This window comes from Ahaetulla prasina, chromosome 7, assembly GCF_028640845.1.
Source record: "Ahaetulla prasina isolate Xishuangbanna chromosome 7, ASM2864084v1, whole genome shotgun sequence".
Lineage (NCBI taxonomy): Eukaryota > Metazoa > Chordata > Lepidosauria > Squamata > Colubridae > Ahaetulla > Ahaetulla prasina.
The window spans coordinates 13,806,278-13,819,639 of NC_080545.1; the positions used below are offsets into that span (position 1 = coordinate 13,806,278).

General features: G+C 47.6%; 1 protein-coding gene across 2 annotated transcripts in view; it reads right to left on the reverse strand.

Moving 5' to 3' along the window:
- Positions 1 to 13,362, reverse strand: part of TTC38 (tetratricopeptide repeat domain 38) — a 31,374-nt gene that overhangs the window by 10,584 nt on the left and 7,428 nt on the right. The window contains exons 3-9 of one of the 2 annotated variants that reach the window (XM_058190670.1): positions 11,274 to 11,355; positions 9,570 to 9,741; positions 8,147 to 8,320; positions 5,944 to 6,019; positions 2,390 to 2,509; positions 794 to 853; positions 268 to 306 (exon numbers count right to left, since the gene is read on the reverse strand). In XM_058190670.1, the coding sequence (XP_058046653.1) occupies positions 268 to 306; positions 794 to 853; positions 2,390 to 2,509; positions 5,944 to 6,019; positions 8,147 to 8,320; positions 9,570 to 9,741; positions 11,274 to 11,355 (723 nt within the window). The remainder of the gene's footprint in view (positions 1 to 267; positions 307 to 793; positions 854 to 2,389; positions 2,510 to 5,943; positions 6,020 to 8,146; positions 8,321 to 9,569; positions 9,742 to 11,273; positions 11,356 to 13,362) is intronic. The other variant, XM_058190669.1, reaches the window with a different exon arrangement.

The window sequence follows — 13,362 nt, forward strand, 5'->3', positions numbered from 1 at the left end:
TTTAAAAAACTTATTCCATATGGCCTAATTTAAATATAAAATACATAATATAAAATAACCCCATTTAAAAATGAATTAAAAACCCCTATCAAGCCAGTCCTGCTCGGAAGAATAGGTACGTCTTCAATATGTAAAACATATTGGCATGCTCAATTTGCAAATCCAGTTTTATTTAGTACAGAAATGTAGTTATTTCACAGGAAGTAAACTCACTGCTTGAGGTGCAACTGATAAGAATGCAATTAAAGCAAAAAATCTAGTACTTACGTGGGTATCATAAACTGTCAAAGCAGCCTCATAATCGCCCTGCGGGCATAATAATATAAACAAGGAGGAAGAAGAAGGGAAAAAAAGTCGTCAGAATTGTAATATCTCAGGTTCCAACCCGAGTAACCTGTTGTCCTATTTGCAATTACTGTGCACTGGGATCCAAAAGAAATTGGGGAATATAACATCTTGTTCTTTTTCTACTGCTTGGTGACAATGCCATCTTTCTAAATGTCGATGGAGATTCTCAAGACATCCAGGTCATGGTTGTTCCAAAAATGGGTTGTTGTTTTTTCCAACAGGCAACTGGACTTTCTTGTTTTTCTTTGAAGACGTTCACTTGTCATCCAAGAAGCTTCTTCAGAGCTGAGGAAGCTTCCTGGATGAGTACATCTTCAAAGAAAAACTAGAAAGTCCAGTTGCCGCTTGGGGGGAAAAAAAACACCTTTGGGATGCCAATTTTCCACTTTCCATATGCATTTGACCCCTTCTGAAAGGATAGATAGTGGTGGAAGAATCTGCTTACCTTTTCAATAAAGTATAAAGCCCAGTGCCAGTAATTGTGGCAAGCAAGCATATCACTGTCCTAGAATGGAAAAAGCATGATTATTATAAGCTAGAAACTTATTCTGGTGCAACCAGAAGCAAAACACCCACCAAAACTACATTATCGGAAACTATCATTAGAGAAATGCCAGGATGATCAATCCAAGGCCAGAGAGTTTGGTCTTGTATGCTGATGTTCCAGATGTGAAACATCACCCTCAATCCCTCTCCTGATGCTGAAAGCCCCTGGGGCAATCTCAGAGCAGTCTGCTAAGATAGATCAGGATTTAAACTTCCCTATTCCTGAAGGATGGAGTTAAGCAAACGGTCACTTGGCCAAGACCTGCCACCAATGTAGCGATTGTGACAAGAACTGAATGGAGAGTTTTCTCATCACCAGTCCTTTAGCTCGGGGGTGTCAAACTCGATTTCATTGAGGGCCACAACAGGGTTGTGTTTGACCTGGGGGGGAGGTGTGGTCAGGGTGGGCGTTGCCAGCTTGACATCACATTTGTGGGGGCACCTATGGTGGCCAAGTGCTAAGGCAGGACTTCCCTCAGTTCCTCCCTCTTTCTCTCATTATAATCTACCTTCCTTCCTTCCTTCCTTCCTTCCTTCCTTCCTTCCTTCCTTCCTTCCTTCCTTCCTCCCTCCCTTCCTCCCTCCCTCCCTCCCTCCCTCCCTCTTCATTTTCCTTTTTTCTTCCTTCCCGACTTCCCTTCTTTTTCCTTCCTTGCTCTCTTCCCATCTTCTCTTCATATTCTTCATCTTTCGTCTTTCCCTTTCTCCTTTTCTCTCCCTTCTTGCATGCTCAAATGCAAAAGAGGAAACATTTCTCCTTTCGTTTTGTTTTTAGTTTGCTTTGCTAGCCCTTGCCAGTGAAAACGGAGCTCCGGGGGGGAGGGGCGCGTGCACCCCCTGGTCCCCGTTTTTTGGCCACGACGGCCTCCTGCGGCTCTTTGCCAGCAAAAATAGAGCCCTGGGGGGTCGCACATGATTATGGGCTGGTTTTGAACACAATGGCCTCCTGCAGCCCTCTGCCAGCAAAAATGGAGCATGGGAGAGAGGGGGGGGCAGCCCTTCCCTCTTTGCAGGGCGGTCCCACAAGCATCCCGCAGACCAGATCCGGTATGCGGGGCTTGAGTTTGACACCCCTTCTTTAGCTGCTTGGACGATGGATGACCAAACATGGACCGCTTCATTTCCTTGCTTATTTTGGTTTCCTAATCTGTCTCCTGTGAACTATCCAGGGATAGCAAAACTGATCACACACAAGGCCCCGATAATAAATCGAGCCTCTAAAGTGCAACAGAAATCTAAGATGTCGATAAAATCACTCAAAATCCGCTTAATGATCTGCAAGGACCCTTTGAAACAGCTCTCCACATGCACATAAAACAGGGGCAATGCTTCAGTCACCATCTTGACTCTTTTGACCAACCTGTAGGCACACCTATAAGGAACCACTATTGCCACGCAATGTGGCACGTGCCATAAAAGTGCCACAAGCCCTTCAGGCTGAGAGGAAGCTGGCGGCCATTTTAGGAAAAAAAACCCCGGATAAATAGAAGGTTACCTTCCAGTTGTTTTCAGTTTGCTTCATGAACGCCAGCCCACTCTTTAAATCCGCTTTCATTTCATTCACGTGAGCCAAAGCGTGGACAGACCAAGCGTCTCTCTGATTGATGGCTAAAGCCTAATTGAAGAATGCAGGGAAAAGAAAATTATGCATTCTAATGAAGCTGTCATTGCATTACGAGGAGAGCTTCATATACTGTAAGAATCGGCTATATTTCTATGAGTAATATGGCGGAGAACCCCAAACCCAGATTCAAGAGAGTGAGGAGTAAAGAAGGGGTAGAGCTGGGTTTGGGGGATGAGGAAGGATGCACTAAGGGGAGAGTTGCAGGAAAGACCACAAATCCTGAGAAAGACAGAAGCACAAAAGAGAAAAAATCACAAGAACGCCATCTTGAATTTCTTTAAGTGTTAAGATGGGACAGAGTAGAATTCGGCCAAGCTTTCAAGATTCGGTTATCCTGTTTTATTACAATAAAAATAGCATTGCTCAAATCCTTGTGTATGTTTCTTAACCTGGGCTACTTCATAGTGCTAACATTCAACTTGAACCAGTGGTGGTATTCAGCCGGTGCTATCTGGTTCGGGCGAACCCGTAGCGGTGGCTGTGGGAGGCTCCACCCATCCAGTCGGACGTCATCATCATGTCCTGTTTTTGATGCTCTGCGCATGCACTCATTTGCGAACCGGTAGCAAAGGTAAGTGAATGTCACACATCTTGAACCCTGTCCCATCTCTTACTTAACAAAATTAAGGTGAGGTTCTTTCCACTTCCCTCTTTCTCATGACTAGGTAACATTTTGTGAAAGTTTATTGCAAAAGTTCCTTTAAACTTGTTCACTATTGTTCTCTATGCCAGAGACCAATCTCTACATTCTTTTACACCAGGACGGCTAATATATGAGCAAAAAAGTTCAGAAGACATGAGTTCTTCAGGGTTCCTGAAAGAAATGAAGATGGAGACTTCAGAAGATCCTCTTAACTGATGAAGAGGAGAAGCCGAGTTTGGGTCAGCTCAACAAGAGGCCCAACTCAGTGCATGTTCTCTCTAAAGGTAAAAGTAAAGATTCCCCTCACACATATGTGCTAGTCATTCCCGATTCTAGGGGGTGGTGCCCATCTCTGCTTCAAAGTCAAAGAGCCAGCACTGTCCGAAGACGTCTCTGTAGTCATGTGGCCAGTGGTGGTTCCTCCCGGTTTGCCCTGGTTTGGGCGAATCAGTAATGGCAGCGGTGGAAGGCTCCGCCCACCTGCCCAGACGTCATCAAAAACGCTCTGTGCATGTGAAGCGAGGACATGCACCCACGCACTACTGATAGCGAACCGGTAGTGCCGGGATTTGAATCCCACTACTTCATGTGGCTAAATGCCAAAGGCAAACGGAACGCTGTTCCCTTCCCACCAAAGGTGATCCTTGTTTTTCTACTAGCATTTTTTACATGCTTTCGAACTGCTAGGTTGGCAGAAGTTGGGGCAAGTAATGGGAGCTCACCCCGTTACGCAGCACTAGGGATTTGAACTGTTGAACTGCCGACCGTTCGATCGACAAACTCAGCGTCTTAGCCACTGAGTCACTGCGTCCTCTCTGGAGGTTCCCAAATGCAATCTGGAGTACAGGCGTAGTACTTCTGGTACTACACAGAAGTGTAGTACAGTACCTCTGGAACTGTACAGAAGTATACCTGGAGGACTTCGGAAGACCCATCCTCCCCCAAGGAGAATAATAAGTTTGGAGTCAGCAGCAGAACCTCAAAGCTGAAGAAGCAAAAGTCATCAAAGCTTTTATTCTTCTTCCACTTGGTCAGTTTTTAGGATGTTTCTTCCTGTCCCCATTGGGATCATAACATTCCTGTAAATGCTCCAGTAGATTTTTTTTTTTCTGTAGAGGGGACTGAAATGCTCTAGTTTTGTAATGGCAAACCTATGGCATGTGTGCCACAGGTGGCACGCGTAGCCATATCAGTGGGCATGCCGGTTCAGCTCCAGCGCGCATCCGCATGCCAGCCAGCTGATTTTCGGGCCTTCTGGGCCCACCAGAAGTAGGGAAACAGGCTACTTCCTGCCTCCGGAGGACCTGTGGTGGGTGGGGAAGGCCCGTTTTTCTTTCTCTCTTGGCTCCAGATCCTCTCTATGCATCAAGGGAGGGCGAAAATAGCCTTTCTCAGGCCCTCTGGAGGCCTCTGGACTCCTAAAGAGGCTCTGGAGGCTGGGGACAGCAAAAAAAGTCAACCGGAAGTTGGGAAGCAGGCCGTTTCGGACCTACTGAGGGCCTCGGAGGGGGTGGAGAAGGCTGTTTTCACCCTCCCCAGATGCATAGAGAGGACCTGGAGCCAGGTGAGAAAGAAAAACGGGCCTACCAGGCCATCACGTGCTGAGGGCAGGGGGGGACGGGGTTGCGTGCGCATGCGTAGGGCAGGCGGATAGAACTATGGGTGTGGGCACATGCGTGGCAAACCTTTCCACCATCCCACCCCATCCTGGCACGCAATGGCAAAAAGGTTAGCCATCACTGCTCTAGTTAGACAAGAAAACGTAATGCTGAGACACTCCTTTGGCCAGAGATCAGCGTTAAGAGTGTGAGTTCTGTCTCTCCTCTTTGCCACTGGGAGCAAAAATCTGGATTAGCAACCACCATTTTGGAAATCTCGAAGGAATCGCCTCTGTTGAGCTCTTAGGAAATTAACACAATCACATCTGCCACCAAGAGCCACTCTCACGCATCCAGGGTGGCAAAAAAAAATCAGAGCATGTTTGAGAGTGCCCAGAGGTGGGATTCACATACTGTAGCAACCGGTTCGGCCAACACCGGAAATGTGAGCTTGCTTCGCTCACGCATGCGCCATCTGCACATGTGCGCGGCGTCACAAAACATGGCAATTTGCTCATGTGCGCCGTCCATGCAGGCATGCAACATCAAATAACAGAGCAATTTGCTTGTGTGCGCCGTCAATGCATGCGCGCGGGGTCAAAAACACAGTGATATAGGATGGGATTGCGCCCGGGTGTGTGGGCGGCTGCAGGTCGCCGCTACCAGTTCACCTGAACCGGCTGACTACCACCTCTGATAGGGCCTCTTCCAACAAATTTTATTTAAAGGCTGAAGCTTTTTCTGCACCCGAGGATGGAAAGGCCCTCTGGTGGCTCAGACTGCTAAGACAGTCTGTTATTAACACAGCTGCTTGCAATTACTGCAGGTTCAAGTCCCACCAGGCCCAAGGTTGACTCAGCCTTCCATCCTTTATAAGGTAGATAAAATGAGGACCCAGATTGTTGGGGGCAATAAAGTTGACTTTGTATATAAATATACAAATAGAATGAAGACTATTGCTAACATAGTGTAAGCCGCCCTGAGTCTTCGGAGAAGGGCGGGATATAAATGCAAATAATTAAAAAAAATTCATGGAAACTTCGGCCTTTGAATAAAACGTGTGGCTCAGAGCGAGAGATATTATCAGCCCCTTTTGATTTTTTTTCTCCCTTGCTCAACTTCTCGGTCAAGAAATGAAGGTTAAGATTCTTCATCGGCGCAGGTCTGCTTCTTCTTTCAGTTACCTCATAGGCCAGCTTCTCACCACGGTCATAGAAATTGGTTTCGACCAAGCCGAAGGCGTACATGCCTTTAATGTAGCTAAAGAAAAAAAAGAGAAAACTTTCACACACAGGTTAATCAGCAGCACTTCGATATGCCTCTTCAAAACATACTGACACGCAGAGTCAATCTGATTTCGGGTTAGAGGTCACCGAACTCCCCAAACCAGATCAAGTTAAGCAACTCCACACAATATCGTAACTTTGGGCTTTGTCTTGAGGGTCCATGGCATGTCTCCCGTCTCCCTGCCCCACCTGGGGCTGAAGTTGCAGTCTGCTGAAGGTGGCCAGTAAACCTTCAAAAAGTCCCTGAGGTTGGGGATGGCAGGAAGGCAGCAGGACACGGGTTGGGCTAGAAGGCCTCAAAGGTCCCTTCCAATTCTTGTTATTCTGCATTCTATACTCTTTTTGCTTTAAAAAGATATGTGAACCTGGGCCATTGTCCGTTTAGGGTGCGTGTCCTGTCTGAACATGGATTAATTCAACATGGCCAATATATTCATCAAGCATGAATGCTGAGCAGAAGGACATTTTTGTGTGTTTCATCAAAAGGTTTCCTAATGGAATCCTGGTTCACTCCATTCTTTCTCAGATCTTCTCCCCAATTCTTTCATCTTCCATTGTGGTTGTTAACACATACAGACACACCTGTTAAGGAGGGAAACTAGAATACTTTGGTCTGAAGGGCATTTTTGGGAAGGCAAACGGTGTCACACAATGCAAATGGTGGTGTTGTGATGTCACAATGCGTGCAACATCACTGGGGCTTGTACCAATGTGGGAGGAGAAACACGAGAAAAAGCTGGGAGGAAAGAAAATGAAAGAGTGGAGAGCAGCAGGAAGACAAGCTTGAACGGTGCACAGAAACCCTTCACACTGGAACCATTTGTGTTACACTAGTGGAAAAAATAATAGGCTGGGAAACACATGGAGTTAGAATAACATTTTGGCTCTGAAAGGGAATTCTACTGATTCGCTTTTGCACTCTATCTTTAAGAAGTGTTCTGACCTAGGCATTTCCCAAACCACGAAGCCGACTCCTTGTCCCGACAAAAACCCCTTTTTATTAAGTTATTGTGAATTTCTCTCTTTGGCATCCAGCAAAGTCTTTCAAGGGAGAATTTACAGTCACAGACCTGATCTGGCTTGGAGAGCTACCAGGCCGGTATCTTCAAAACTTGGAAAGGAGAGTCACGAACCAATTAAGCGAACTAATTGTCTCCTGCAAACACCCCTCTCCTTTCACTCCTCTTTTATTCCCTCTGGGAGGGGCCATTCATCATCTACCTGTGGTCTTACTCCCAAGCCGACTCTTGTTCCTTAGCTGTTCCCTTCGTCAACTCTGTGCATGCGCACACTGGGAACAGGCTCCAGCTGTTTGTCTGCCTCACTGATGTCTGACTCCGAAGGCAGCTGATAACTGGCATATGGCCCTGCCCTCATCTCTGCCTCTGACGCACTCATCGGAGTCTTCCCCAGACTCCAGGACTGGTCTATGTTCCTTCCCAACCTGTCGTGTCCCACTCCTCCGCTGACGGCCGGGTCAGGGAAATCCGAATCAGGCGTGCCTCTGCAGCTCTGCCAAAGTCCTAGCAAAGTCCTCAGGGCAGGCAGGAGACCAGAAAGTGACTTCAGCAAGATATGTTTAAACTTTGCCTGACTCAGAGAATGCCAGAAAGCAGATCCTTTATATAGGCCATGGGGTGTGGCTCCATGACTCAGCACTTATCCAGGCCTGCCCCTCCCTTCCTTCTGTTGCCTCCGTCTATCAAGTCTTCTGACTCGAGGGTCACTCCAGTCTGCAGCTGTTGGCAATTGACCTCCCTCAGGCTCACATGCTGTGGAGGAGGGGGAGGGGTCTAGTTGCTCCGTTTGCCTGGGCATGGAGCCAGAGCTGGGGGCTGGAGATACTTCCTCCTCTTCAGCCTGTCTGGGCATGGAGCCAGGGCTGGGGCCGGGAGGCATACCGTGTTCGGAAGCAGATAAGAAGGCCGCGGCTGTGGTGAGATCGGACGAGACATAACACAACCACCTCACAGTCCGAATCTGCTGCCTGTTCCGCTGCCCGCTGGTGGGCCACAACAAGAAGGAGGATACATCTCAGCCTTAATTATTTTTTAAAACCGAGGAACACAATTTTGCATCAGAAAAAAAAAGATGGCCTTACCTACTAAGAGGAATATCTGGAGTCCAATAACGATAAACTTGAGCAATTGAGTCTCTCATTTGAGCCTGAAATCCCAAATAAAAATAGCCATCATGGGCAAATTTTAGGGCCAGCATGTCGGTCGGATTGCTCTGTAGGATTTCTTCCCACGTATCACAGGCTTGGTTGATCTGCCTGCAGAGGAGAAAAGTTTACAAATTAGTGTTCACGCAAGGCTGTAAGTACAGGTAGTTCTCAACTTACGAGGACCCAGAGGGGAGCAACAGAAACAGACTGTCGTGTCCCACTCCTCCGCTGACGGCCGGGTCAGGGAAATCCGAATCAGGCTTGCCTCTGCAGCTCTGCCCAAAGTCCTAGCAAAGTCCTCAGAGCAGGCAGGAGACCAGAAAGTGACTTCAGCAAGATAAGTTCGACTTTGCCTGACTCAGAGATTGCCAGAAAGCAGATCCTTTATATAGGCCATGGGGTGTGGCTCCATGACTCAGCACTCATTAAGGCCTGCCCCTCCCTTCCTTCTGTTGCCTCCGCCTATCCAGTCTTCTGATGCGAGGGTCACTCCAATCAGCTGTTGGAAGTAAACTTTCCTCAGGCTCACATGCTGTGGAGGAGGGGGAGGGGTCTAGCTGCTCCGTTTGCCTGGGCATAGAGCCAGGGCTGGGGCCGGGAGGACATTCTTCAGCGTTCGGAAGCAGATAAGCAGACCCCGGCTGCGGTGAAAGCGGGCAAGACACAACACAGACTGTGAAGTTGGTGTGTGGGGTCTCTGACAATGCTTTCAGCTCTAAGTACATAGCGCTTATAAGCGGTATCCTGAATAATGGGAAGCGAGCTTACTATAATCTTCTCGGCTGTCCTTACCACCCTCTGTGTGGACTTTCTATCTGAGGCACTGTTAACCACCAAACCAAACAGCGATGCAGTTTGTTAAAACGCTCTCAATTTTGCTTCTGTAAAAAGTGGCCAGGATAGAAGGAGAAAGATGTGCTCTTCTCATTCGACGTAGAAAATGCAGACGCCGGTTTGCACACTTCACTAAGGATGATGTGTGGAGAGACCATTTCAGATTGAATTTTTCAGAGAAAGAGTTGAACTTCAAAACATTCCCACTTACCAAGTTTAGCCCAGCTCACACACCATCTGGAGAAACTGCCTGGCCCAGGCTTGCTTGGAAGGCAGACGTTTAAGTTCAAAACCATCTCAGATCTCAGTGCACAGATATGGCCAAGCTCTTATCCTTCGAGGATCAAACATCAATGGAGTATGAAAACCCCCAACCAGAAATCCACCCCAAAGGGGGAAGAGATTGCACAATGTCTTCCTTTGCCCATGGAGACCTCAGAGAGAAGTTATTCGTTCTATGGACGTCTACAGACATAGATTTGACCGCAAATGCAAAACGCAATTCATCCTAGGAACAACTTACCCACGAGCGAAGAGCTCCAGGGCAGACACGTGCATTTTCTCCCGCTCACTCAAGGGCTGAGAGTGTGAAAGGGACACCATGGTCTTGATGGCATTGTCCAGTTTCTTGTCCAGCCGCACCGAACTCCCAGTACCGATCAGGGCCAAACCGTTGGAAATCACATGGCCCATGACTGCCAATAAAGAGCAGAGGGTTTTCCTAAGTCTTTAGGCAGGCTGGGCAGGCAAGCAACCACCCAATCGATTAATCAACCAACGGACAATATTTTTACAAAATTAAAAGCTTAATGCTAAGCTTTAAAAAACTGTTGTACTCTAGGTCATATTTGTATATTATATTGTAAATGTTTTAAAAGATAAAACAGAAGGAAGGAAGGAAAGGAGGGAGGGAGGGAGGGAAGGAAGGAAAATGAGGGAGGTTGGGAGGGAAGGAAGGAAGGAAGGAGAGGGAGGGAGGGAAAGAAGGAAGATAAGGAGGGAGAGGGGAGGGAGGGAGGGAAGGAAGGAAGGAAGGAAAGAAGGAAGAAGAGGGAGGAAGGGAAAGAAGGAAGATAAGGAGGGAGAGGGGAGGGAGGGAGGGAAGGAAGGAGGGAAGGAAGGAAGGAAGGAGAGGGAGGGAGGGAAAGAAGGAAGATAAGGAGGGAGAGGGGAAGGAAGGAAGGAAGGAAGGAAGGAGGGGGAGGGAGGGAGGGAAGGAGGGAAAGAAGGAAGATGAGGGGGGGAGGGAGGAAGGGAGGAAGGAAAGAAGGAAGGAAGTTCAGACAGTATGCATAGCACTCCTGGTTGAATTTTCCTCCACAAGTGCCCTGTGAAGCAGCCAAGAGGGAGATGCTGACCCAAAGTCCTACAGGCATGTTCCCTAATATGAGGATGTAGAAGATCCTGGGTTTCCCTTCTTCTAGTCCAGCCCCCTCTTCCTCCCCAGCATGACTAGCCAACAGCCAGGTGAAACGCTTGGCAGAACCAGGTTGCCATGCTAAAGCCATTCAGTGCGCAATTCTAGGTGCGGCAATAGAACCTACTCCCAAATAAATGTGTAAAATAATGGAAAGCTAACCTTTTTTCATGCCAAGAGTTTACCTCTGCTGTTACACTAGAAAAACTATTCCAGACTTTCACATCTGTGTTCCCAAGGTCTTTTCCGGTGGTCCTGCTGCAATTTGAAGTTCTAAAATTCAGGAGAGGACATCCTGTATTCCTTTCCCCTAGCATTTAGGCAATTCGACATCCTGGATCCTTCTCAGGTCACTCCTGAAAGCAGGGCTGGGCTGCTGGGAGTTCACAGGGGTTCAGGAGAACCTCTAGCTAAGATTCTGTGCAGTTTGGAAAACCCCCAAATCCCACTCCTGGTTGGCCCCGCCCACCCTGCCCCACCCCACCCCTCCCAGGAATCCCCACGCGGCCCGTTTTGGATGCAGGTAAGTGCAGGGCGTGCGCGGAGGCTGGGGGAGGGCGAAAAACGGGACTACCAGAAGTTCGGGAAGGCCAGACATGGGCCTGTTTCCGGCCTCCAGAGGGCCTCCAGAGCCTGTGGAGGCCGTTTTCGTCCTCCCAGAGGCTCGAGGAAAGCCTCCAGAGCCCAGGGAAGGCAAAAACACACACACACCCCAGCCATGGTGCAGGAGGCCCACTAGGCCACGCCCACCATGGCCACACCCCTTGCTAAAATTTTTGAAGCCCACCCCTGCCTGAAAGCCTGCTTTACCAAAGTTAGGATCCGCAGCCTGTAGTTTTGAAAAGGTTCCTTCAAGGCCCCCGAGACTCTGGTCGTTCGTCCAAGTCACATACTGGAATAAAGAAAATAACTCTGTTGGTTAAGAATACAGAGAGAGACTTTTGGGGAAGAGATCCAGAATGACAACTTTCACTAAAAAGTCCCTTTTTCCAAATGTGGCCACGTAGCAAAAATATTCTTAAGGCTGCTACTTTATTTGTATTCATATTTTTAAAAATGACTAGTGGATTTTGCTTAGCTTCGGTTTCTTCGGTCGTTAACCTGAACTCTAGTCTTTGATTTGCTTTCACAAAGCCCTCCAACCATGTCAATGAGTTATTATGATGAATTACATACTTTCATTTTCAAGAATTTACTTCCAGGATTGCCATGCAAAAATGCACTTTCAAATTCAGTGGGCGTTGATTCGCTTTGATCTTGTTCCAAGGCGCAGAAACATTTGCACCTGACCAAATTAAACAGCTTCTTTTCACTCTGATCTCACCAAAACTGCCAGCACAGAAAATTCGTCTTAAGAGATGCCACAAGCCTCTTTGGGTTTGCAAAAAAAAAAAAAATAGCTATGCAGTTAATGAAATTCAACAGTGAAAAAAGTAAGGTTCTACATTTAGGCAAAAAAAAACCAAAATGCACAGGTACAGGTATATGTGGTACCTTGCTCAATAGTAGTAACTGTGAGAGGGATCTTGGAGTCCTAGTGGACAACCATTTAGATATGAGCCAGCAGTGTGCAGCAGCTGCCAAAAAAGCCAACACAGTTCTGGGCTGCATAAACAGAGGGATAGAATCAAGATCACGTGAAGTGTTAATACCACTTTATAATGCCTTGGTAAGGCCACACTTGGAATATTGCATTCAGTTTTGGTCGCCACGATGTAAAAAAGATGTTGAGACTCTAAAAAGAGTGCAGAGAAGAGCAACAAAGATAATTAGGGGACTGGAGGCTAAAACATATGAAGAACGGTTACAAGAACTCGGTATGTCTAGTTTAATGAAAAGAAGGACTAGGGGAGACATGATAGGAGTGTTCCAATATCTCAGGGGTTGCCACAAAGAAGAGGGAGTCAAGCTATTCTCCAAAGCACCTGAGGGTAGAACAAGAAGCAATGGGTGGAAACTGATTAAAGAAAGAAGCAATCTAGAACTAAGGAGAAATTTCCTGACAGAACAATCAATAAGTGGAACAATTTGCCTGCAGAAGTTGTGAATGCTCCAACACTGGAAATTTTTAAGAAGATGTTGGATAGCCATTTGTCTGAAATGGTTTAGAGTTTCCTGCCTGGGCAGGGGGTTGGACTAGAAGGCCTCCAAGGTCCCTTCCAACTCTGTTATTATGTTACATTAGTATTTTGGGACATCTTGCAGTTTAATGAATATATTATGATACCAGTTTTTCTCTCCCTTCAGGCATTTTTGAATGAATTGTATTTTAGCCATCTCAGACTGCAACCCAAACTGACAACGATAAGTCTATCTGTTCAAGAATGGTTGCCATCCGGCAAGCAATAGCATGTTTTTGGGGGGGAAAAGCTCCCCAGTTATTGCCTGGATTTGTCTGGTTGGACTTCCTTTTGTGTGCGGCCACTGATAAAGAGAATTCTGGGGGGCGGGGGGGCGGGGGGGATTCAAATAATTTAATAACCGGTTCTCTGCCCTAATGACCGACTGGGTGGGCGTGGCCATGGTGGGTATGGCCAGGGGGTGTGACAGGCAGCACTCGGCTTCCTGCACCCCCCTGAGAATAAAAAATGGGCCATTTGGGCCTAGTAGGCCTCCCTGCAGCCTCCTGGGAGCAAAAACGGGCCACAGGAGGGCTGCGCAGCCCCCCGCGGCCCGTTTTGGGCCTAGTAGGCTTCCCTGCACATACCTGGGAGCCAAAATGAGGCGCGTGGGGATTCCTGGAAGGGGCGGAGAGGGGAAGGGCCAGGCAGCAATTTAACAACCGGTTTTCCCGAACCGGCCCGAACCAGCTGATTCCCACCACTGGGGGTGGTACTTCGCATTTGCTACCCATTCACCCCTTCCCAAAAATGTCACACATGTATATTTCTAATCTAGA